Source organism: Mustela nivalis (genome assembly GCF_964662115.1).
Source record: "Mustela nivalis genome assembly, chromosome: 3".
Lineage (NCBI taxonomy): Eukaryota > Metazoa > Chordata > Mammalia > Carnivora > Mustelidae > Mustela > Mustela nivalis.
In genome coordinates this window covers 113,981,674-114,006,131 of record NC_139022.1, presented here as the reverse complement: position 1 = coordinate 114,006,131, position 24,458 = coordinate 113,981,674, and the positions used below count along the sequence as shown (strand labels likewise).

The window sequence follows — 24,458 nt, the reverse complement described above, 5'->3', positions numbered from 1 at the left end:
GAGTCTTGTCCTGGTATGGACATGGTCTGTCCACATTGGTTTGGGTGGATGATACTAAAAGGCAAAGGGACACTGCTCTACTGAAACCCGGGACTGTGGCATCTCTGTATTAAAAGGTGTGACTCATCCAGCAGACTCTCTTTTAAATTTCAAATGGGAGCTTAAATGTCTGGAGATAAAAATGAGTACTTTCTGTGTATTGTAAAATGGCTTACTCTGTGTGTGTATGTGTGTGTGCACACGCATGCAAGTCTATAAACATTTAAGCACTGACTACTGAATTATAAATTCATGTTTTGATTGCTTTCTATTCCTAAAATCTTGGGGGAAATACTTGGGAAAATAGAACATGGGCTTTGCAGGGTTTTGAGCTTTTTTTTTCCTCTCCTCCCTTTCTTTCCTTCCTTCCCTCTCTTCCTCTCTCCCTTTCTTTCTTTGATTTGCCTTCCCTCTCTTTCTTTCTTCCTTCCACAAGTATGTTGTGAACATCTTTTATGCACCATGTACTGTCCTAAGCAATGGAGCACCACAGAGGAGAGAACAGGCTACAGCCCCTGCCCACATAGCACTTTCATTTTAATGTGTTCGAATTCTGTGTCTTATTTCATGCCTGTGACCTTGGACCTGAACTTCATATCCCAATGTGCAAAATGGGGATGATGCGTATTATTTTCTAGGGTTGTCATGGTGATTAAAATGAGAAAGTACAGTAACCTGAACATGGGGGCTCAAACATATCCACTCCTTTTTCTCCTGCTGTTGGGCTGCAAACATGTTTTTTGTTCCTGTCCTGCACCCTGTGGATTTCTGCGTTTGTCTCCTTTTTCTGTGTGTTTCTATCTCACTTATTTTTGCTTGTTTGCTTCTCTGTTTGCTTGTATCTCTGTGTCTCAGTATACAACTGCGTGTCTCTGTGTGTGCACCTTTCTTTCTTCAAGTATGTCTCTATCTAGTTTATCTTTTTTTTTTTTTTTAACTCTGTCTCACACCCTCTGTGTGTGTGTGGTGGGGGAAGAGTGAGACAGAGAGAGAGAGAGGATGTGTGGTGAGGGGATAGAGAATAAAAGAGAGCAAGATCAAGCAAGAAAGAGCAAGCATCCATCCCTGTGTTTGCACTTTTGTCTCTTCATCTCACTTAGTGCGTGGGTTTCTCTACGTCTCTGTGAATGTCTCTCACGTTGCATCTCTATCTGAATTGGCCTTAAATGAGACATATCATTATGTGAAATTTTAAAAGTTACACTTTTCTCACAAATTTAATTCTAGATGAATATAATTGTTAAATGTAAAGAAGAAGATAGTCTGTTGTTTTTTTTTTTTTATGTTAGATGGGAAAGGAGATTTTTAATCACAAAGTAAGTAAAAATATTAGCCAAAGAGAAGAATAATATATTTAATTATAAAAAAGATTATTCTGTGTGTTCTTACCAAATTAACATTTTAAATTAAAAGAATTCTTAGTTCATACATTGAAGAAGTATGATGTAAATAAGATGTCCTTTCTATACAATAATTTTGGCAACAAAATCATAAAAATTGATAACTATTATGTTCTTGGAGGGATCTATCTGAATGAGCTGCAAAGATTTATAGACTGGATGTTCACTCAGGTTTCTTTATATAGGTGAATATTGGAAAACAAGGTAATTATCCAAAAATAGGTCATAGTATATAAATTGTACACTTGAAAAATCCTGTTTTTGACACTTAAGAGGCAATATCTTAGGATAATGTTCAGAATATAATATTAATAAAGAAGGATATGTAGCTCGAATGCTGTATGATTATAACTTTTCATTACATACATGGTTCTATGAAAATAATGTTGGTGTAGTAAGATTACAGATTTTTTAATCCCTTTTAAAACTTTCCCATGCTTTCCAAATTTTCTATGATGTGCATGCATTTCAAAATCAAAAGAAATACACCTCTTTTTTTCCCGTAACAGTAAAAAATGAATCAGTTCATCTTTTCTCATACCCCTCAAAGCATAATCTTCTGGGTTTGTTTCAGAAGTGAAGACCAGTGGTGCCTGGGTGGCTCAGTCAGTTAAGGGTCTGAGTCTGCATTTAGGCTCAATTTGTGATCTCAGGTCCTGGGATAGATCCACCAGTGGAATTGTGCTCAGGAGGGACTCTCAGGATTCTTGCCCTCCCCCTGACCACATGCTCGCGCTCTCTCTCTCTCTCTCTCAAGTAAATAAATTTAAAAAGTAAAATAAAAGGGAAGACCATAAAATAAAGATATCTTAAGAGTTACATAAGTGGATTTGATGTTTTTAGACAAAAGCCTTACCCTAGTATTGATAATACAATTTTCTCTATCAGTCCAATCATTTTTGGATGAATATTTAGCCTCATTTAGTAAGCTTGTCTGGCTGTAGCACACACAGGTTAAAGTCTGTGGAATTTGGTTTATAAACACCTTCTTACTATTTTCTGGAGTGCGCAACACATTTTATAAGTAATGATACTTGCTGAGACTCATCTCTGACCTGGAAAGCATCCAAGAGCTACACTATACAAAAGATTGTTCTCTGTTCAAGCAGAATAAACCCTAAGATTAGCAGCACTACTATCTTGTACAGAAAAATTATAGCAGAAAATCCAAGAATGAAATCCATGGCAGGTTGGCCATATCCAACATGCCCATGGGAGGTGGGAATCAGTACACAGCTGCTCCTCTGTCTTGAAAGGAGCTGCTTGTATCTTGAGTGAGTTTTTTTCTCTGTCTGCAGAATGTTTACCTTCAACCCTTTTGATGCGGGGCAAAAGAAATCAGCAGCTTGGAGTCTTATTTTCAATATATCCACATTCTTGCTTGCTTCCTAGTTTATTCTTTTAATTTAATTTTTATTTTATCAAATAAGGAATTCTATAGTTTAAAAAAAAACAAATAGTACTCTCAGAATAAAGGTAACCCCTTGCTGTCAATACTTGATCTCTAGAAGTAAACCCCCTTCATTATTTTAACATATTTCTGGTTGTTATCTAGTCATATATTTCTCAATAAAATATGTATGTTACTAATTTTTTGATTTTTTAGTTTTAATTGTCATCTACCTGGCTTTCTCCTCACATATTCTTATAGATTGTTTCTTCTTCCTCTTTGGCACCAATATAATTACCCTGATAATCAGGTTTTTAAAAGTTATTATAAAGAAATTATAATATGTACATTTTATTCACAGCTGAGGCATATCATGTAATTAAAAGATCATTACCATTTTATTTTTTCAACTTTTCATTTCTAATAATTGCTTCTTAGAAAATTTGGCTTTATAAATACCCAATGAATTAGGATCTAAATGAGTTAGTATTGAAATACTCTCAAACTCTTCATTGAAGCTGAAATTTCTCATTATGATTTAACAGCACTTGGAGTATTTTTAAGTAATTCTGTTTATTTTTTTTTCTTTTTAAATAAAGATTATTTATTTATTTATTTATTTGACAGAGAGAGAGAGAGAGAGAGAGATCACAAGTAGGCAGAGTGGCAGGCAGAGAAAGAGGAAGGGAAGCAGGCTCCCTGCTGAGCAGAGAGCCCGATGTGGGGCTTGATCCCAGGACCCCGGGATCATGACCTGAGCCAAAGGCAGAGGCTTAACCCCCTGAGCCACCCAGGCACCCCTATATTTTTTCTTTAAAAATAAAAAGATTTTATTTATGTATTTGAGAGAGAGAGAGTGAAAGTGAGAGAGAGCATGAGAGGGGAGAAGTTCAGAGGGAGAAGTGGACTCCCCATGGAGCTGGGAGCTTGAAGCGGGACTTGGTCCCCGGACTCTGGGATCATGACCTGAGCCAAAGGCAGTTGCTTAACCAACTGAGCCACCAGGTACCCTTGTTTATTTTTTTTCTTGAAGACCATCCCCCTGGATAGCTTCAAGAATCAGCCATTGTCCCACCAAATGTGAACAGTATTCTGATTTCTGTCACTACAGATTAGTTTTGCTCTGAGATCAGAGCAGAAGAGTTTAATGATCTCACCCTTTAGTATTCATACTTTTCTGTAACACTACTGTCTTCAGTAGATTCCTCAACCCCAGACTGGTGACTGTCTGGATGGACTTCTCCAGAAAGTTAGTCTCTGGTATCTGTATAACAAACACGTAGCGAGGGCAGACACCCAGATAAATTGTCTATGTTGGAATGTCTAAGGGTGCAGGGACTACTTAGACATTTTCAACCAAGCCTTCTACCTTCCTCATTCTTTTTGCTGTTTCCGTAACACCTCAGAGCATGTTTTGTGTTTCCACCTGCAGGTCTTTATGCCAGCCCTTTCCACTGAGTTAATAGATTAAAACCTTTCTTTTAAGACTGAGAAGGAACTGAGATAAAGAATGTGCTCAGTTGTGGGTTTTCTTTTTTTTTAATCATTTTTAAAAATTTCTATTCAGCGTAACAGTATTCATTGTTTTTGCACCACACCCAGTGCTCCATGCAATCGATGCCCTCTCCAATACCCACCACCTGGTTCCCCAACCTCCCACCCCCCGCCCCTTCAAAACCCTCAGATTGTTTTTCAGAGTCCATAGTCTCTCATGGTTCACTTCCCCTTGTTCACCTCAGTTGTGTATTTTTAATTATAAGTGTCAGGGATATTGATTTTTATTGTTGCTGATGTATTATTATTTCTTGTTAATTTTATAATTATTTTTCGCAAGGATGGGAGTCACTCGGGCAATCATGGATTTATCATAACTATACTTATAGTATCTTCTTACTCTAATTCATACTATATTCTTACTCAGTTTTTTTTGGTAAATATAATAGACATTTAACATTATGTAAGTCTTAGGTGTATAAGATAATGTTGATATTTGTGTATATTGCAAAATGATCACCAAAATTAATCTAATTAATGTCTAATATCACACATAGCTATAAATTTCTTTTTCTTGTGGAGAAACTTTTAAGATTTACTCTTAGCAACTTTCAAATATTCAGCCCAGTATTTTTAACTGTACTCACCTTGCTATATATAATATTCTCATGACTGACTTATTTTATATCTGGAATTTTGTACCTTCTGATCTCCTTTACCCATTTCACCCTCACCCCACTCCTTGACTCTGTTGTCTATATCAGTGAGCTTTACATTGGAGATTATTTTGAGTTTTGTTTTTGCTTTTGTTTTTAGACTTCACATATACATGAAATCATATGGTCTTTGTCTTTGTCTGATTTATTTCATTAAGCATAACACCCTCAAGGTCCATCTGTGCTGTTGCAAATGGCAGTATTTCCCTTTTCTTGGCTTAGTAATATCGCACTCTGTGTGTGTGTGTGTGTCTGTGTGTGTGTACTACAATTTCTTTGTCCATTCATATGTTAGTGGGCACTTGAGTTGCTTCTGTGTCCTGGGTACTAACTTATGCTGCAGTGAACGTGGCGGGGGTAGGGGGCAAATATCTTTTCCACTTATCCTTCACATAAGTGCCCAGAAGTGGAATTGCTAGATCACATGGGAGTTTTATTTTTAATTTTTGGAGGAACCTCTCTCCTGTTTTCCACAGTGGCTGTACCAATACACATTCCCACCCACAGAGCACAAGGGTTCCCTTTCCTCTGTCCTTGCATATTTAAAAATATTATTTATAATTGCCAGGTCATAGGGCCTGGTGATGGGTAGTAAGGAAGGCATGTATTGCATGGAGCATTGGGTATCATACATAATGAATCTTAGAGCACCACATCAAAAACTAATGTACTTATGGTGACTAACATAACACAATGAAAAATAATAATATTTATAAGCAGTTGACATAATATTTGCAAGTCAAATATTATAGGGATTAGATGGATATCAGTGTATCGTTCATCCTATGGTAGGCCCTGGGTTTACTATATACGGCAGGATGAGAGAGGTATTCTCATTTTTACAGGTGAATAAATGGAGAATCGCAATGGTATTCAACCTTTTAGTGCAAAGTTATATAGACAATAAGTAGTAGAGCTAAGAGTACAAACTCAAGTATATTTTTTACAACTTTTTTAAAAGTAATGCTTTTTTCCCTGAAATATGCTTTCTTCCTTACCTGATCTCTACTAAAATAAGGCTTTCGTAATCTGGAAGGTAAAGATCTTTTACCAGGTATGGGGTAATAAAAGCTATATTATTCTAGGCCAGTGTTAGTTTCATTAGCTATTGTACATGGTTCAGCAACAGTTAAACGTGATTTTTTTTTTTTTACTTCCCTTTCATTATTGCATATGTGCAAACTTACTTCTGGATATTTACCAATAAAATCATAGTAATGAAAGAAAGAATGGAGAACTGGAAATAATAAATTACAAGTAAAATCTTTTCTTCTAACAGAGAGAAGGTGAAAAAGATCATCAAGTGCGTTTGGCAGTTGGAAATGGTGTACGGAGTGATGTATGGAGGGAATTTTTAGACAGATTTGGAAATATTAAGATGTGTGAGCTTTATGGAGCTACTGAAGGAAACATTAGTTTCATGAATTACACTGGAAAAATAGGATCCGTTGGGAGAACAAACTTCTTTCACAAAGTAAGTACAGTATTTTCCTTCATAAATATAATGAGGTCAGTTTACCTCTCTTCTAGACTTCCTGTTTATAAATTACGGTAAATACAATCACCTTTCCTTTTTCTTTTCTTTTTTTTTTTCTTTTTTAAGTTGAGAACGTCTATAAAGTCATAGCTTCTAGGTGAACCATAGGTTATAAAAACCTCAACTGTCTCCCAGGTTTTCCTGTATAATGTGGGGATAATGATACCCAAGTGTTTTTTGTTCTGTCTTCAAAGTTAATAAGATAATATATAAAAAACAAGCAAAGTTTCTGATACATGTCATTTTGACTCTTTCCATTTTTCCTGAGTTTTTTCAATCCAGTGTTTCTGCTTACACTTCATTTTTATATCACATAAAAATTATGTATAGGTTTCTGAGGCTCCTGGGTGGCTCAGTGGGTTAAGCCTCTGCCTTCAGCTCAGGTCTTGACCTGCTTTGGAGAAAGTAATTGTCAACATAAAGCTTACACTGAACAATAATTTTTAAAGAATAAAAGTGAAATTAAAGAAAATAGTTTCTAAATTTATATAGCACAATGTTTATAAACTCAAGTGGAAATAAACAACTCCAGAATCATAGTAGGATATTGTATTATAGCTCTTTCAGTTTTTGTTAGAACAAACAAAAAAAGAACCTTCAATGTTATAGAATATGCAGTAACAAGTTACTTGAACTAACAGACATTTATAGGATACTGCATCTAAAAAATGCAGAATATCCTTTCTTTTCAAGCACTTATGAAATATTCACAAAGATTACTGGGTCACTTAGGGAATTTCAGCAAACTTCAGAGGATTAAATATGGCTTATGTTCTCTGACAGCAGTTTAATTAAGGTAGAAATAAATCTTTTAAATGACAGGTCATCTATATATTGGGTGATAGAATATCTGTAAGTTTCTATGAGTGGACAAAAAATCATTATTGAAATTGAAAAATAATTTGAGATGGGGCGCCGGCTGGTATAATCAGCTGATTCTTGATTTTGGCTTCAAGTCATGATCTCAGGTTGTGGGATGGATCTCATGCTTAGGCTCCACACTTAGCAGAAAGTCTACTGGTGCTTGTCTCTCTCTCTCCCCTTCTGTTCCTCCCACTGCTCAGGCTCTTGTCTGTGCTATCTCTCTGTCTCAAGTGAGTAAATAAAAATAAATCTAAAAAAAATAATGGGAGCTGAATCAAAATTAAAATGTTATATTTCAAAACATTGGACCTACGTAAGAGTGGTTTAAAATTTGTGAGCTAAATATCCATTTCTGGGGGTTAATTAAAAAGCAACTGAAATAAACTAAAAAAAAAAATAAAAATAAGGAACTAATCAAAAACAAAAATTAAAGAAACACAAAATAAACATTTAGTGAGAAGTATCAGGAGAGAGAGACATATACTTTTTAGAAAGTAAAGAAATAAGGTCAAAGCTGGTGTAAATTTATCTCGTGTTTGGAACCTAGAGAAGGCGCAAACTACTTTTATGATAGACTCTGGGATTTTGAGGGTCTTATTGACCTCTCAGAAATGCTGCTGCATTCTGAAAAGTAATTTGGGGAAAGTAAGTGCTGATATTTATTGAGTTTTTCAGTCCTTACAGTTAATTTTCTCAATTCATTGCACTGGTTCCATTAAGAATTTCATATTCGCATTAAAGCTTCTTAGTGAAGCTGAGTCATTCCCTAGTAGTCATCCAACAAGAGTACATGAAGGAGATTTGTATTTTACATTACTGACTTGACCTCATTATAATTTTATAACATCTTAAATTCCCTGACTGTAATACTGTCAATAAAGCAAGAAGTCATTGTCCCCAATTTATTTGGAAAACTTCTGATTTTCAACCTATTTCATTTTGGAAATGAAAAAGAATTATACCTGGTATCATATGAATTCAGTTATATCTTTTCTCATTATTATTGTAGTATACATATATTATTGTTTTGTTATATACCAAGTCACCAGAAAAATTTGGACCAATAACTTTCATAATCATGTGGAGAGATCTGATAAGTCCATCTCTCAAAAACTTAAACCTAATGGAAGCTTCCCCCTACTGTTTCACAGACAAATCAACATCTAAACAGAGGTAGGCTGTTAATAAAAAAGGGAAAAGATGAGGCATCAACACAAAGTTCCTGCATCCCACATGTCCTTCCTGTGTGCCATACTTACCATTTAAATGTATATAGCCGAAGGGAATGTGTGCCATATAAGCCCCCAGAGCAAATACTGAAAATTTTGTGACTGATTTGAGAGACAAACCCAACTCACAGTTATAGACTGGCTTCTCCTTTTCTACACCTAGGGATGATATAATTGGGAGAGAACAAACATGAAATCCCTAGAAGAAATAAAACTTGAAAAAAGAAAAGAAGTCTTAATAAAAGCTGACCAAAAAATACAAATACACAGCAAAATGATAAGCCCTATAAAATGACCAGGGAATATTTAGTAAAATAATTTCCCATAGATTAAAAAATTACAATAACATTCTTTTTAAAAATAAAAGCTCAGGGGCACCTGGGTGGCTCAGTCATTAAGCGTCTGCCTTGGGCTCAGGTCTTAATCGTAGGGTCCTAGGATGGAGCCCAAAGCCCCTCTTTAGGCTCCTTGCTCTGTGGGAGCCTGCTTCTCCCTCTCCCTCTGCTGCTCCCCCTGCTTGTGTTCCCTCTCTGTCTGTCAATTAAGTAAATAAAGTGTTTAAAAATAAATAAAATAAAAGCTCAGTGGGACACCTGGGTGGATCAGTCCCTTAAGCCTCAGCCTCCAGCTCAGGTCATACTCTCAGGGTCCTGGGATCGAGTCCCACATCAGGCTCCCTGCTCAGGGAGCGCCTGCTTCTCCCTCTGCCTGTTGCTCCCTCTGCTTGTGCGCTCTCTCTCTCTCTCTCTCTCTCTCTTTCCCTGACAAATAAGTAAATAAAATCTTTTAAAAAGAAATAAGAGCTCAAAAGATATGAAAGTACAAGGGAAATATAAATTAACAAAAGGAGTTGAAAAGTAGACACACTCAGTTCAAAGGAGAAAAATAAAAGGGTCTAAGAATGAAAGTATTGCAGAGATGAACACCACATTACAGGCTCTAAACATTGTTAGGGAGCTAGATGGTTGGGATTAAGAAGTCACACAAACACAATAAAAAGAATAAACAAATAAGAATATAAAATAAATGAGAAATATTGATTTAGAAAACATATACAATCATCTGACATCCACTAACTGGTGTTTCTGCAAGAAAAAAAAAAGATCAAAAAGAAAAAAATTTATTTGAAACCTAATAGAGGAAAACTTCCTTAAAGACTTCAATCTTTAGCAAAAGAGCACCCTATGTTCTAGGGGGGAAAAAAGTACAGAATGACCATCAGAAAAATATATACTGGTAAAATTACTGAACATAAAGAACCATAAGGAGAAAACAAATGTTGTACAAAGTGTAGGGTGAAGATGGGAATCATCTCAGGCATCTCTTAAAACAAGAACTAAACACTCAAAGCCAGGAAAAATAAAAAAGTAAGGAAGGTATTCACCTAAAAATTTTACTTCTGACTGAGTTGTTCTTTGAGTAAAAAGGCAACAAAGAGATGTTCTCAAAATTTTAAGAATTCAGAGAATACAATGCCCCTATATGTATAAAAACATCATACATCTTTATAAAATTCACTCAGTGGAAATATCCAGTCAACCTGAAGAGAAAGAAGATTTTAGAAATGAAGAAATCGCCTTCAGTTAAAAGGTTTGATTGAATCCATTTAAATACGGAAGATTGAAGAACTCCAAATTATTTTATAGATGGGATGGCAGTATCAATCCTGAAAATATAAAAATACAGTGCTAACTATGATGGGAATTGGGCGGGAGGAGAGGAGGAAATACAGGTACTAATTTTCTCATCTTCCCATATTTATGTAAATACATAAAAGGATTTAATAAAAAGATACCTTCAAATGTCTGTAAACTTATTTATTATCTTAAAAGTAGGCAATTTTTATGGACCAGGAAATTTAACCAGCAGTGCAATAATCTCCATGAGACCATCGTCACTTCTCACAGCACTTGCCAGTTTTGAAGACCCGACAACCCACTTGGGGTTCGATGATTTGCTGAGTACTCAAAATTTACCAAAAGCTGTTACACTTGTCATTATTATTATTACATCTAAAGGATATGGATTAAAATCAGATGGAGGGAGAAGCAATAGGGCAGAATCAAAAGGGCACCAAATGCAAGACTTTTAAGGGTCCTTTCATGTGCAGTCAGGATGGCATTACTCTCCTGGAACTGACATGTGACCATGTACACAGAGTATTGCCAGCTAGGGATGCTCACCAGCCTTGGTGTCTGCAGTCTTCTTTGCAGCTCCATCATTTAACTCTATTTGGTTTCTTGTGAGGCTGACCTCTTTCCCGAATCCCTCAGAAGGTCAAGCTGGGAGACCCAAAGTCCCCACCCCACATCATGTTATTCATGTGGCTCAGAGACACTCAATCTGAACCATACTGTCACTATGTGGATGCCAAAAGCCCTTAGGCTAACACATAGAGTCCTGTTGACCATAACATTGCAAGGCATAGAGAGAATCTCCCAGAAGCTGAGAGTGAAAGCCAGACCCCTGGTTAAACTGGGGTTAAGGTTAAATTCTTGATGCCACAGGGACTGATTTCTCTCTTTATAAAAAAACACATAATTTAACTTCGGTTCCATTTTCTTTGGTTAAATTCAAGGGAATTAAATTAATTGCTTAAAAAGGTGTGGTATCATTTTTATATATTATTTTATTACTCAGTTTCCTACCTTTCTCCCTATCAATTTAAACACACTTGTAATGATGCTTGTCAAATGCATTCCTTTATATAGTCTTAATAGTTTTTTTTAAGATTTCATTTATTTATTTGACAGAGAGAGACACAGTGAGAGAGGGAACACAAGCAGGGGGAATGGGAGAGGGAGAAGCAGGCCTCTTCCCACGGAGCAGGGAGCCCGACTGAGGGCTCGATTTCAGGACCCCGGGATCATGACCTGAGCTGAAGGCAGATACCCAATGACTGAGCTACCCAGGCACCCCATTAATTTTATTCATCTTTTCCCACTTATTTGTTATATATTTATTCACTTTGTTCCTCCTCCTCTTTGTCTTTCTCTCTTCTATGTGTTCTTCCTTATTATTTTTTCTATATTTTTAGATGACTGTTTCTAGTTCACCTTAATAAGATAGCTTGTCTAATTGACTGGCAAAACATCAGTTTTCTTATATATAAAAGGAAGGGGTGGGGTTGAACCAATCTTCAATTTTTCCTCCCAGAATCACCTCTTAGTGTATAGGTGGACATGACAGGAGCAGGAAAGCTGGAAATATTTGGGGACAAGGAGAGATGTCCAACTAGCTTGTTTCCCAACTTGATGAGCATGTTCTAACAAATTTGCTATCTCACAGCACAGAAGTACTGAGTGTTAGTTTAGGGAAATAAAGGTGAAAGGCTTGGGGAAAAGTTCAAAGTCAAATAAGCATCTGATCCCTTTTTTAGGGGATTATAATTTAAAAACAGATAATGAAATTCTTGTCTTTGTGTAGTTGAAACTTTGGTTTTATTAAAACTTTCAGGGGATTTTTTAAAATTTTATTTATTTATTTATTTGAGAAAGAGCATGAACAGAGGGACAGAGGGAGAGGAGAGAGAGAATCCCAAGCATGTGGGGCTGGATCTCAAGACCCTGAGATAACATGACTTGAGCTGAAACCAAAATTCAGATGCTTAACCAGTTTAGCCACCCAGGTGCCCCCGAAGGGATATTTTTGAATGATTGAAAAAAAAGAAGAAAGCAGGAAGTGTTCCTTTTAGCTAGAGTTAGTAGAGTATGTGACTGAGCACCGGGATGTTTGATACTGCTCATTCAAGAATAAAATTAATGTTTTGCTAAGGTAATGTGCAACATAAAATGAAATGTAAGTAAATGCCATCATATAAGTGCTCTTTAATAATGCCTTCAGTTTTGATTTTCAAATATGTATTTAATTTTTATCAGGATAGTTTACTTTTTTTCGTAAATCTGCATTCTAATTCTTTATTTCAGTTGCCTGAACATAAACTCTGCCACCAGTAGATGTCACTGCACAAATAAGTATTTCGTTATTGTTTTTGTTGTTTGTTGAATTTTATTTTTGCAGCTTCTTTTCAGTTATGACTTGCTAAAGTATGATTTTCAGAAAGATGAACCCATTAGAAATGAACAGGGCTGGTGTATTCGTGTGAAGAAAGGTAAGATTCTTGCATTTGACCATGTCTTTTCAGGCAAAAGTTTCTGAATTTCTATTTAATTACTACTGAATTTAGAGAAGAAAGAATAGCCGTTATGGATATGTGATGAGATTTATTTGGAATTTCAATGCAGGTAGAATAGTTTCATTATTAGGTATTAGGGATCCCAATTGGGCCACTTGGATGGTCAGTTACTAAAATCTAAAATGGATTATTACTGGGATCCCTTTTCCCTGATCCACTCTTCTAGTTATAACAGTAGTGCTAATGTCCTCTATCACCAAGATAAAATGTATAAAAGAATGCCTTAGTTATCACTCTAGGTATAATGGAAAGTCAGGCAGGCTTACATTTATATCTGGGCTCTCATCCTTAGAAAATATACAACTTTGGGCAGGCCACTCGAGCTGAGACTCATTTTCTTCATATGTAGAGTTGACAATATTTATTTTGTGAGGTTCTTGTTGACCATTAAATGAGGTGATGTATGGAAAGTCCCACAGAGAGCCTGGCATGTGGTTTGCTACCTACCTGCTGCTTTTCTCCATCTCACTCCCCTCCTCCACCAAGATATTGTTTCTGATAATTTTTGGTTAGACAATTAACTTGCTGCTGCATCAGTCTAGAGATTTCAATGTAGATATGTGCACTTGGAATTGTTTAGAGATTCAGGCTGGATAAATCAGGCCAAAATTACTTTTTACTTTTTTCAGAATATGCTTAGGCTACATTTCAAAGATGAATTCATTTAAATCTTAACTTCAAATGTGGAGATAAAGGTTGCAAACCTGGCTTGTTTGTGTGTTTTGGTAGCTGGAAGCTTGGAAAGAATATAAGCCTTGTCTATTAAAAAACAAATTGCCGTGTCCTCTAAATTTCAAACCTAAGAGCATTTATCAAATATCTTCCCCTAATTCAGATCTGTAAGCTGTATCCAAGAGAAAAGCCAATTATAAAAAGATTGTAAAGAACTTTGTTTATTCACACCTTTCTAGTGTATTTTATTTTGTTTTGTTTATTTAAGATTTTATTTTTTTTTTTTAAGGAATCTAAGCGCCCGACATGGTGCTCAAACTCACAATCCCAAGATCAAGGGTTTCATGCTCTACTGACTAAGCCAACCATGCACTCCCGGTGTGTTTTATTTATTGGATTTAGGACAGTATCAACATTGGAACTTGAGTTTCAGAACTGCTTGTACAAACTCAGGGTTTCTTAAAAAAGCAGATTGTCCCTGGGCACCTGCGTGGCTCAGTCGGTTAAGCGGCTGACTGGATTTTGGCTTAGGTCATGATCTCAGGATCCTGGGATTGAGCCCTGTTTGGGCTCTTCACTTAGTGGAAGTCTGCTTGAGGATTCGCTCTTACCCTCATCATCTACTCCTCCCCTGACTTGTGCTTGCACTCTTTCTCTCTCTCTCTAAAATAAGTAAATAAATCTGTAAATCTTAAAAAAAAAAAAAAAAAAAGTGAATTGTTCCCCAAACATTTGCTTTAGTGCTCTGTGAATCTCATTATAAATTACTCAATATTTTTTCCATTAATGATACTGTAGCTTGCATACATTTGCCTGGAATAGGTAGATGAAGAATACTATGATCTTTTTAAGCATTTGCAATAATTAATTTGTCAGGGAAGAAACTGTCAACCTGTGTCTTAAGAAAAACAAAGAATATAAATTTTAAGGGGAATATGAGAGGCTTGGAAATTTCTGCAATAGAGGGAATGTAACTGAAGGAATATGTGTTGGAGGACAGGCTTTGGAGTCAGATGAACTTGGTTTATAAAAACCAAGGGCAAAAACCAGGGGCACCCCGGTGCCTCAGTCAGTTAAGCATCTGAGTCTTTATCTCAGCATGGAGCCTGAGGCTCCAAAAACAAAGCCCGTCTCCCACATTTGGTAACTGTATGACATTGGGCAAATTACTATTCTTTCTTGGTTTCTTTACTGTAAAATGAAGATGATTTGAGGGCTTGTGTTACAGGTTTGTGATGAGAATCAGATAAATACGGTCACTCAGAATAGTGACTGGTTCCCAGAAAGCACTCAGGAAGTATAACAATGGTGATGACTGATGATGAAGGTGTCCATGATGACAGTGAAATGAGGGGCCTCTGCAGTAGCCAACCAGACTTGGCTTGACCAATGGCATATGTGCCTGTGGAAGCCAGGATGTCCAGCAGGAGTGGGAGCAATGAACATTGAATAATGTTAAAATGACATAATTGGTTTATAGTGTTCTGGAATTAACCCCATCTGAGTAGTCATGTGGACTTTGCCTCTGTTTACAGGGGGGCAAACCATGTCAACAATGGCCTTGGGATGTTCTGGGACAGTGATTGCTGCTCCCCTTTGTCTTCCACACTTCTTGTAGAAGCAGATTTTTATCTTGCAGCTTGCTGGGCAAAATCCTGATTAATTTGAGTAAATCTGATTGAAAATTTGTTTCAGTTAATGTGTCTACATATAAAGAATACTAATAACTTTCATGCCTCATCTCTTGCCCATTGAGGATTTCTACATAACATCCTATAATAATAAAACATTTTCTTAAGCTTCTATTACCTTCTAGATCTGAGATAGTATTGAACAGAAACCTTGTTGTGAAATCAAGGACTTGAATTTGAGTTCTAGGTTCATTCCTTTCAACATTGTTGGACTTCAGTAACTTACTTGACCCTTCTGAGCCATGGCTCCTTCCTTGTGAAATAAGGATTTTAATTATCATTTTTAAAGGATTTCTGTGAAGAATATATAGGATGACACTTGCAAGGGACTCATGGGGCTTGCTGCATAGTAAAAGCCTGATAAATATTCCTACTATCATAATCTTACTAAAATTATTATTATGGTTATTTATATAGTTTCATTATTATCAGTGTTAAAATCTATGGAACTTGAATCTATGGATCGGTCTATCCACCCAGGATAGGATGTAAAATAAATTTAATGTGCCTTTGCCTGCATTTGCTTTCCTTTTTGCTAGTTTTTCCAAAGTGGTTTGTGTTGGTGGCAGTCTGTGAAAGGGTGTGTTGGATGCAGGATGCAGGCACCCAGGGTAAATATCAAATATAATAAAAATCAAGTTCCAGGAAAGAATATCAACACTGGTTGTGTTGGTCAGATATAATCTAAGTACATGCATGATATGTGTAATAATAATTTTAATCAAGTCACCAAAAAGTGCCTTTCTCTCCCAGGAGAACCTGGGCTGCTCATTTGTAGAGTGAAAAAGAAGAATCCCTTCTTTGGTTATGCCGGGAGTAAGAAACATACAGAGAAGAAACTGCTTTGTGATGTTTTTAAGAAGGGAGATGTTTACTTTAACACAGGAGACTTAATGGTGCAAGATCAGGACAATTTCTTTTATTTCTGGGACCGTACTGGCAACACTTTCAGGTGCGAAATAGCACGGGTCATACTGCTTCTTCTGGAATTGTGAACCATGTCCAAGCAAGGCTCCGTGGAAAGATTGTAGACCACATGGTCTGTACCTTTGGGGCAGACAGAGTGCTTTCAGCTCTGTAATGTCTCCCCATTTAAAAATTCAGTGGCCATCTGTTTCTAGATTTAAACCTAATTTAAATGTTGATGTCAATTTTTATCATTATTTAAATGAATCATTTTGGTCCAAATCAGTGAGCTCCTTTTTTTAAGAATATAAGATAAGTAGACAGATGTGATGTTTAAATGGCAGAGTTGAAACAGAAACCAGTTTGGTCAAGTCTGGTCTAATATTTGACTGAATGATAAAAACAATGAAACAGCAAAATTTTCCTTTCTTACATTTTCCTTCTTAATTCCTTAAGATTATTTTAGGCTTATTCAATGATTTTGCTTTACTACTCAATGACTATGGAATAATGAGGGACATACAAGAGACATTCAAAAAAATATTTGAATGGATAAATGAATCATACTTCCTTACCTTCTCCTACAACTTACGGGCTTACTTTGTATAAAATCATTCTAATTGAATATACTCAATCCATAATTCATTTGCATTAAAGGATCCAAAGGGGTTAACCCCTAGAAATTAAAGGTCACTACCCTGAGAGACAATTGGAACTTTCCTTTCATTTTTTCTGACTCTATCATTAGAGATAGGCAATGTTATGTCTTAATTGTAATTACAATTCAAAATAGAGAAGAATTATCATTCCTTTGTTTTTATGATATACTGTAGAAAAACATCTTATAGTAATCGATTTATGCCAATTAAACACAGATACAGTAATTTTAATTAAAACAATGATTCTGCTTTTGTTGACTTCACTGAGGTGAAGTGCTTCCTTGGAAATGCCTTTTGTTTCAAAAACTGCCATTGTGTGTGGTTACTTGGACTTGCCCAGAACCAAACACAAGGCACTGAAGCTAAAACTGGGTACCTACTTCTTCAGACAGAGGTACATTCACTGGAACTTGATTTTCATTTAGGTGGAAAGGAGAAAACGTTGCCACCACAGAGGTTGCTGACGTTATTGGAATGCTGGATTTTATACAGGAGGCAAACGTCTATGGGGTAACCGTGCCAGGTACGAGTATATTTCAGGTTTGGAAGAATTCTTAAAGTAGAATGTGTTGCTTTTCTTTACTTTTGTAACGATATTACTAATTCGACATTTCATTTTTTGATATATTATATATCTTAGTCTTGTCTTGGCAAGTAATGCCCTAGACCAGGCTAACAAATGCCATGGTCACATCCAGTACCAACTTAATTTTAATGGATGTGTGTATTTTTAAGTAAAGCTTGAAAATTCTGGTCCATGACTCACTGCTTGAAAATAATTCCAGCTTTTCAATAGTCTGTTATTGTTTCTTTTATGACTAGAGTTTATGCATGCCACTAAATAGGAACACATGCTAGTTTAAATGTTTAGTAACACTGACTTGTGATTACATTGAATCTTTTTTTTTGAATATTTTATTTATTTGAGAGAGAGAGAGAGAGAGCATGCGTGAGTAGGGGGAGGGCAGAAGGAGAGGGAGAGCTAGAAACAGACTTGCTGCTGAGCAGGGAGCCCAGGATCATGACCTGAGGTAAAGGCAGCTGCTGAACCAGCTGAGCCACTGAGGAGCCCTAGTTAACCTTTTTATTTTTACTTTTTTAAAGATTTTATTTTTATTTATTTGACAGAGATCACAAGTAGGCAGAGAGACAGGCTGAGGGGGAAGGGGGGAGGGGTGGGGAAGCAGGCTCCCCGCTGAGCAGAGAGCCCGATGCGGTGCTCGATCCCAGGATACCGGGATCATGACCTGAGCCCAAGGGAGATGCTTAACCCACTGAGCCACCCAGGTGCCCCTTAAGTTGAACCTTTATAAAAAATAATTTAAAAACTTCTTTGGCTTCATTTATCTTTGTAAATGTGCCTATGAAGATTGTCTCATGATGGTGAAAATGACAAAGAAAAGTTACCAAAATGAAATGATAGGATACTTGTTCTCCTTTGCTGTTTTGTTTTGTTTTGAAAAGTGTAAATAATGTCCAACTAATGTTTATAGGTGCCCAGGACAATGGGATGGGAGTGTTTAAATGAGGAGCAGAGGAAGGGGATGTTTACTCTAATAGACCTTGAGTGTTGTCTATACTATTTCCCTGGAAAAAACACATAGATGGCATGATAAGCACTAAGTGATCTGTGGAATTCAAGACCAGTCTGGTTTTTAAATTTAAAAACAATGTTGCCTTTTATCTTAACATGGATATTTGTCTGGAATAAATTCACCATTAAATAAGTGTTTCCTCCAGGTATTTTATATTAATGGTGGTAGAATGCAAACTGGGGGTTATTTATGGTGTTTTCTATTCCATCTATTTCATTTGTGTAGTGTTGACAGTCAAGAATAGACTGTATCCTTTCCTGTTCCTGACTTATTTCTGGGACATAGATCATATGCTCGGGAAGGGATCCACTCATTTATACTATTGTTGCATTGTTACTGCTGTGATAGGATTAATGTCTCCATTTGCAATAATTAGTATGTGATTAAGAGAATCATTTTAAAAATCACCTAGTGCTTGTAAAATTAATGCTATTTCAAACTTTTTTCTCAGATTATGAAGGAAAAGCAGGAATGGCTTCTATTACTTTAAGACCAAATAAGTCTCTGGACTTGGAGAAGGTTTATGAACAAGTTGTAACATTCTTACCAGCTTATGCCTGCCCACGATTTTTAAGAATTCAGGTAACTCTACTGTTTGAATTTTAAGAATTCAGGTAATATTACTTAACTAAAGATTCAACTTAACTACAAGACCAGGATTCCAGGAGATGGTTTATTTACAAGATAATATTTTATCTTTTAGATAATGTGTGCATTTGATTTATATTAGAAAACCTCAAGAATAATGAAAAGCATTGGGATGCTAATTTATGCCATATTTGAAGCCTAATTATAGAAGGGAACTTGATGAAATGCTAGGGTGTCTTTGTCTAAGTCTAATTATAGACTTGCTTTCTTCCTCTTCACTCAAGACCTCAGCAATGGTGCAAGCCCAAACTCCATTGTATACAAGCCTTGTGAAGACACTTGGTGCTCTGTGCCTAGAACTGTGTTCCACCAGGCTGACATCAAGGTGTCTGAGGATGTATGCAGAACTGAAAGGCAATTGGCTTTAAGCAATTCTGCTTTTAATTTTTACCCTCATTCTGTCCAGCCTTCCTCTGGAACTCTATACTTTTAAGGAATTCTCAGTTTATTTGTTTTGAGAGGTGGGCACTCTCTTGTTAAGTTGCTAGAATAAAATACAGTAAAAAGAAGAGTTTGCTCAGCCACTGGATGAATTTGCTCACTCATTTATTCAGCCATTTGTGTATTTAATATTGTGTCCCCAAAGCAAGTACTTATCTCTTAACATCCAATCACAAAACTTTTCTGGATACATTCATCGTATCACTCTTAGATCCCTAGCAGAACAATCGATAGCATCATATTCATCTTCCAAGCATTCGCTGAGCATCTTCATGGCCCTGTCATGGCTTGGTCAAAGGGATGCATCATTTGAACTGTCATAGATATATATTTCATTTACATAATTTTTAAATATTCATTTACATAATTTTAAGAGATCTCATACACATTGTCTCAGATTATTTTCATAATTATCGGTCCTCTGAAATGCCAAAGGTAAGCAGAAGTATGAAGCAGAATTGATACATTTTCGACTGAAATTTTTATTGAGATTGTTGTAGTCATACTATTGGAAGAAATAACACAGAGAAAGATCCTTAGTGTAGCAATTACTCAATTTCCTCCAGCAGTGTTATTTTTCAAAACTGTTATAACCTGGACATTGATGTTGATACAATCTACCCATCTTATTAAATTTTGTGCTTTACCTGTGTGTGTGTGTGTGTGTTTGTGTGTGTGTGTGTATTAAGATCTATACACTCTTATCATCTGTATTGCTTCTTCACCAATTACTTCAGCCAAGATATGAACAATTCTGACACCACAGGATGTCTCATGTTTCCCTTTTATAATCACATTTAGTTCTCTCTTGAATTTCCCCATACTACCTTACAAATAATATATTTTAATGGGGTAGACAGTTGGTAGTTTAAATAGTATCTTAAACACGTTTCCTATCTAGGGCAACTTAAAATTCACTTTCATTAAGAAGAAGAAATATTTTGGCATAGAACTATTCCAGAAATCTAAGTCAGTCTTACACAAACTTAGAAAATGTTTTAGCATCATTTAATACCTAAAGAAATAGAAATGTGACTGTTACATTTATTATAGTATTTGCTATAGTTAGTACAATGCATTGTACTTAGTTGGCAGTAACAATATTTATTTAACAAATTAATTATAATAAATTATCCGATATAAGCAGAACAAAACTTTAAATCACTTCTGACAAAGTAAATAAAAGAACTATCTTATCAAAATCAAAATCTTACCAAAATCCATTTAGCAAAAATTTAAAAAATGATTATTTTTGCTACTAAATTTACAAAAAAAATTTTTTTAAAGATTTATTTATTTTGGGGGTGGGTAGAGAAAGGGCAAATGGAGAGAGAGAATCCTCAGGAAGACTCCCCCTGGGCCCATAGCCCTATGTGAGGCTCCCTCAAAGGACACTGAGATCATAACCTGAGCCAAAATCAAGAGTCAGACACTTGGAGCACTGGGAGTTATAAGTAAACAAAGAATCTTGGAACACTACATCAAAAACTAATGATGTACGGGGCACCTGGGTGGCTCAGTGGGTTAAGCTGCTGCCTTCGGCTCAGGTCATGATCTCAGGGTCCTGGGATCGAGTCCCGCATCGGGCTCTCTGCTCAGCAGGGAGCCTGCTTCCTCCTCTCTCTCTCTGCCTGCCTCTCTGCCTACTTGTAATCTCTCTCTGTCAAATAAATAAATAAAATCTTTAAAAAAAAAAAAAACTAATGATGTACTATATGGCGACTAATATAACATTAAAAAAAAAAAGAAAGAGACTTAATTGCCTGAGCCACCCAGGCACCCTAAATTTACAAAAGAAAAAAAAATTTTAATGTGATATTACTTAGTATGGGTGGGATGAAATTAAATTAAATTGATCCTTTCATTCTGCTTGTGGAAACACAAACTGTTATAACCTCACTAGAAAACAAGTTGGTAAATATATAATTGGGCTCTTAGAATTTACATATATTTTGACTTAGTAATTTCATTTCCAGAAATGTATCCTTAAAAAGTAATCAAAGCTGAACAAATGTTATATATAAAGATACTCTACAAAATGTTATTTATAGGAGTTAAAAATTTTGATATTCTTTATTAGCTAGAATAAGAATAATGTTAATTAAAATAGTATAATTAGATGAGATCTTATTAAACCATTACCTAATGGTTTTTATTACCTAAATAAAATTAACCTTACCTGTAGAAATACACACAGCATATAATGGAGCTGGGGTTTTTTGTTTGTTTATTTAGATTTTATTTATTTACATATTATAGAGAGAGGTGGGGAGAGAGTACAAAAGTGGAGTAGGAAGAAGGGCAGAGGGAGAGAAGCATCCCAAGCAGACTCTGTGCTGAATGTGGAGCTGATGGGGCCAGATGCCAGGACCCTGAGCCAAAATCAAAGAGTTTGAAGCTCAATCAACTGAGCTACCCAGGTGCCGCTCGAGCTGTGTGTGTGTGTGTGTGTGTGTGTGTGTGTGTGTGTGTGTGTAAGGCAGAATATCAATTTTATACATACAGGGAGTTTTTAATTTTCTAAAAATGAGAAAAAGAGTATGTGTTTCCATACAGCCAGATCTAATTCTGTGATGACCGTGTTGGGAAGAGGGTGGGATAGAAAGGCTGAGATCAGGGAAGGGGGTGCAGAGAGACCACGAGTCTTGCATTAGTCCAGAAGGATGAATAAAAATGACCAGGTGACTCATAGAACCTTATAAGGACCTTGCTGTGTCATCTGACTCAAAGCAGGTTACTTCTCCATGCCTGAAGCTGTCACAGAGAGATACACTTTATCTCTTAAATCCCTTAAAGCAGAGAGCTTCTTAAACTTTCTAGATTCATGGCATCTCTAGAGTCTCAGTATTTTCGTGGCATTTGGGATTCACCAAATACCTAAATTTTCTTTTCTTCAGTATTTAGGTCAAAAGAAATTCATTAAGTTTTTAGATATAACAAATTAATTCCTCTTTGAAAAAAATAGTGTATATAAATTGAAAGGCAAAAAATACTATTATTTTTAGACAACCACAACTACCAGAGAGATGTAAATTGGGCATTGTACAACTCCTCAAACCTTGGAATTAGATTGGACTGCACAGGGAGAGCCTAATTTCTTGTCGCACATTGATTTGGAGCTGTACTTGCCTTTTATCACAGCAACCACTGAAAACCCTGTTTCACAAAGATATGGCATCGTTGAAAAGAATGTGTCACAAACTAATATTGGAAGTATGAACTACCTTGAGCTAGTAGTTAGCAAGCAGTGACCAACAGGTATCACTGGGTTTACCTGGAAAATTTAAAATACACCTTAGAGACACTGGAATTTCACAGAAGTACCACAGAGCACCTCGGTGCACAGTTTGAGAACCCAAGATTTAGATCATCTTTTACTCCTGGTCTTTATAGTACTTGGCCTTATGGAATGGAATGTTCTCTTTCAGAGGTTTTATCTTCTTGGTGTCTAATAGCATTTCCTGTACATGATGTTGTGTTCACAGTGAATTAAAGAGATAAGCCTGTGTATTTTAGATGCTTCTATAGTTGGTTATAATTTTTGACAATTTTCATAATTCTTCTATATTAAATAAAGTTCAGAGGTAAATTGAGCTAAAAATTCCACTGTTCTAGAGGGCATTTTAAAAAATTTCTGATGTTAAATTATTAGTAGTAAATAGAGAGATGGTCACAGAATATAAAATTGTTACAATTAAATATTACAGTCTATCTTGTAATTGAATATTCTGTTTATAGATTTTAGATAATATTAAATGATTCCACTAATTCTGACAATTGCTTTGTAGGAGAAGATGGAAACAACAGGGACATTCAAACTAAAGAAGTTTCAATTGATGGAAGAAGGATTTAGTCCATTGAAAATTTCTGACCCACTTTATTTCATGGATAACTTGAAAAAATCTTATGTTCCACTGACCGAAGAACTTTATAATCAAATAGTGTTAGGGAAGGTCAAACTTTAAGAATTTTTACACATGGGGTTTTCATATGTTTTCTTAGGAGAAGTGAGAGGAAAGTGTCTGATTCTTTAACATGATACAGGAGGAGGAAATGGATATTAACTAACATATGCTGTGTTTTCTTAATATGCAACAACTTTTTTTCTAAGTAGGAACTTTCATTTGCTTTAGACCATGACAAACTTCAGTTGATTATTTGTTTTATCTATCTGGGGGTTCACTACATAATTAAATATTTGCTTCAGTCATAAACATTCTAAATAATCAGTAGTTAACAATTTAGAAACTTACTACAAATGTACTTTTTACTATTGAAAGTTTTTAGTTTTGAGTAAATGGTTAAATTTTGCTCAAATGTTTTATTCTTATGCACCCTGTCCTATAACTCAATAAAATCATCTTCATTAATATGTGTTTTGAGGTTCTTTTCTGATATTTTAACTGTAAACTTCCAGTCCAAGAAAGCTGACTGACCTCATGCATACATTCCTGTCTCCCTTATTGAACTCACATTCTGATGATAGAAGAAATACAGAAGTGTTTTACAGCAAACCAAGAAAACCAGTAAGCCCAAAACATTTAGGGATTTTGGGAAGATACATAAACAAGATTAAATTAATGGTAAAATCCAACAGAGCTATAGAAACCACTGGTGATACAGAAAAAGAATGGATTGCAATAGAATGTAGGTATTGACACTAAGATCAGCGGCAGAAGAGACTTTGTGAGCAGGTTTGTGGTTATTAACAGAAATGCATTGCCAGGACAATATAAGACACACAATTGGACTTCTTCCGGTCTGGAAGCAACAAGCTCCAAGGTTTGCTTCAAGCTGGAACCACAAAAATTACTCTCTTGGTAAAGTGAGCTCGCTTCCACAGGAGAAGGTTGTAGAGCTAGGCTTAAATGGAGCCGAGCCCAACAGGAAGCTCCTTTGCCAGTAAACCTAGCTCCCTGTACAAGGAGAAGGAAAGTTAGCTTTGCCTCCTGTTAAAAAGCTTATTTGGGGGAAAGCCTGGG

The 24,458-nt window shown here is 35.9% G+C and overlaps 1 protein-coding gene across 2 annotated transcripts in view; it reads left to right on the top strand.

Annotated features, from left to right (window-relative positions):
- The window catches only part of SLC27A6 (solute carrier family 27 member 6), a 368,583-nt gene extending 344,742 nt beyond the window's left edge, over window positions 1-23,841 (top strand). For both annotated transcript variants that reach the window (XM_082725821.1, XM_082725820.1), the window contains 6 exons: window positions 6,319-6,513; window positions 12,690-12,780; window positions 15,981-16,179; window positions 17,218-17,315; window positions 18,839-18,969; window positions 23,265-23,841. In XM_082725821.1, coding sequence (XP_082581947.1) covers window positions 6,319-6,513; window positions 12,690-12,780; window positions 15,981-16,179; window positions 17,218-17,315; window positions 18,839-18,969; window positions 23,265-23,441 — 891 coding nt within the window. In that variant the 3' untranslated portion in view covers window positions 23,442-23,841. The remainder of the gene's footprint in view (window positions 1-6,318; window positions 6,514-12,689; window positions 12,781-15,980; window positions 16,180-17,217; window positions 17,316-18,838; window positions 18,970-23,264) is intronic.
- Window positions 23,842-24,458: the final 617 nt, after the last annotated feature.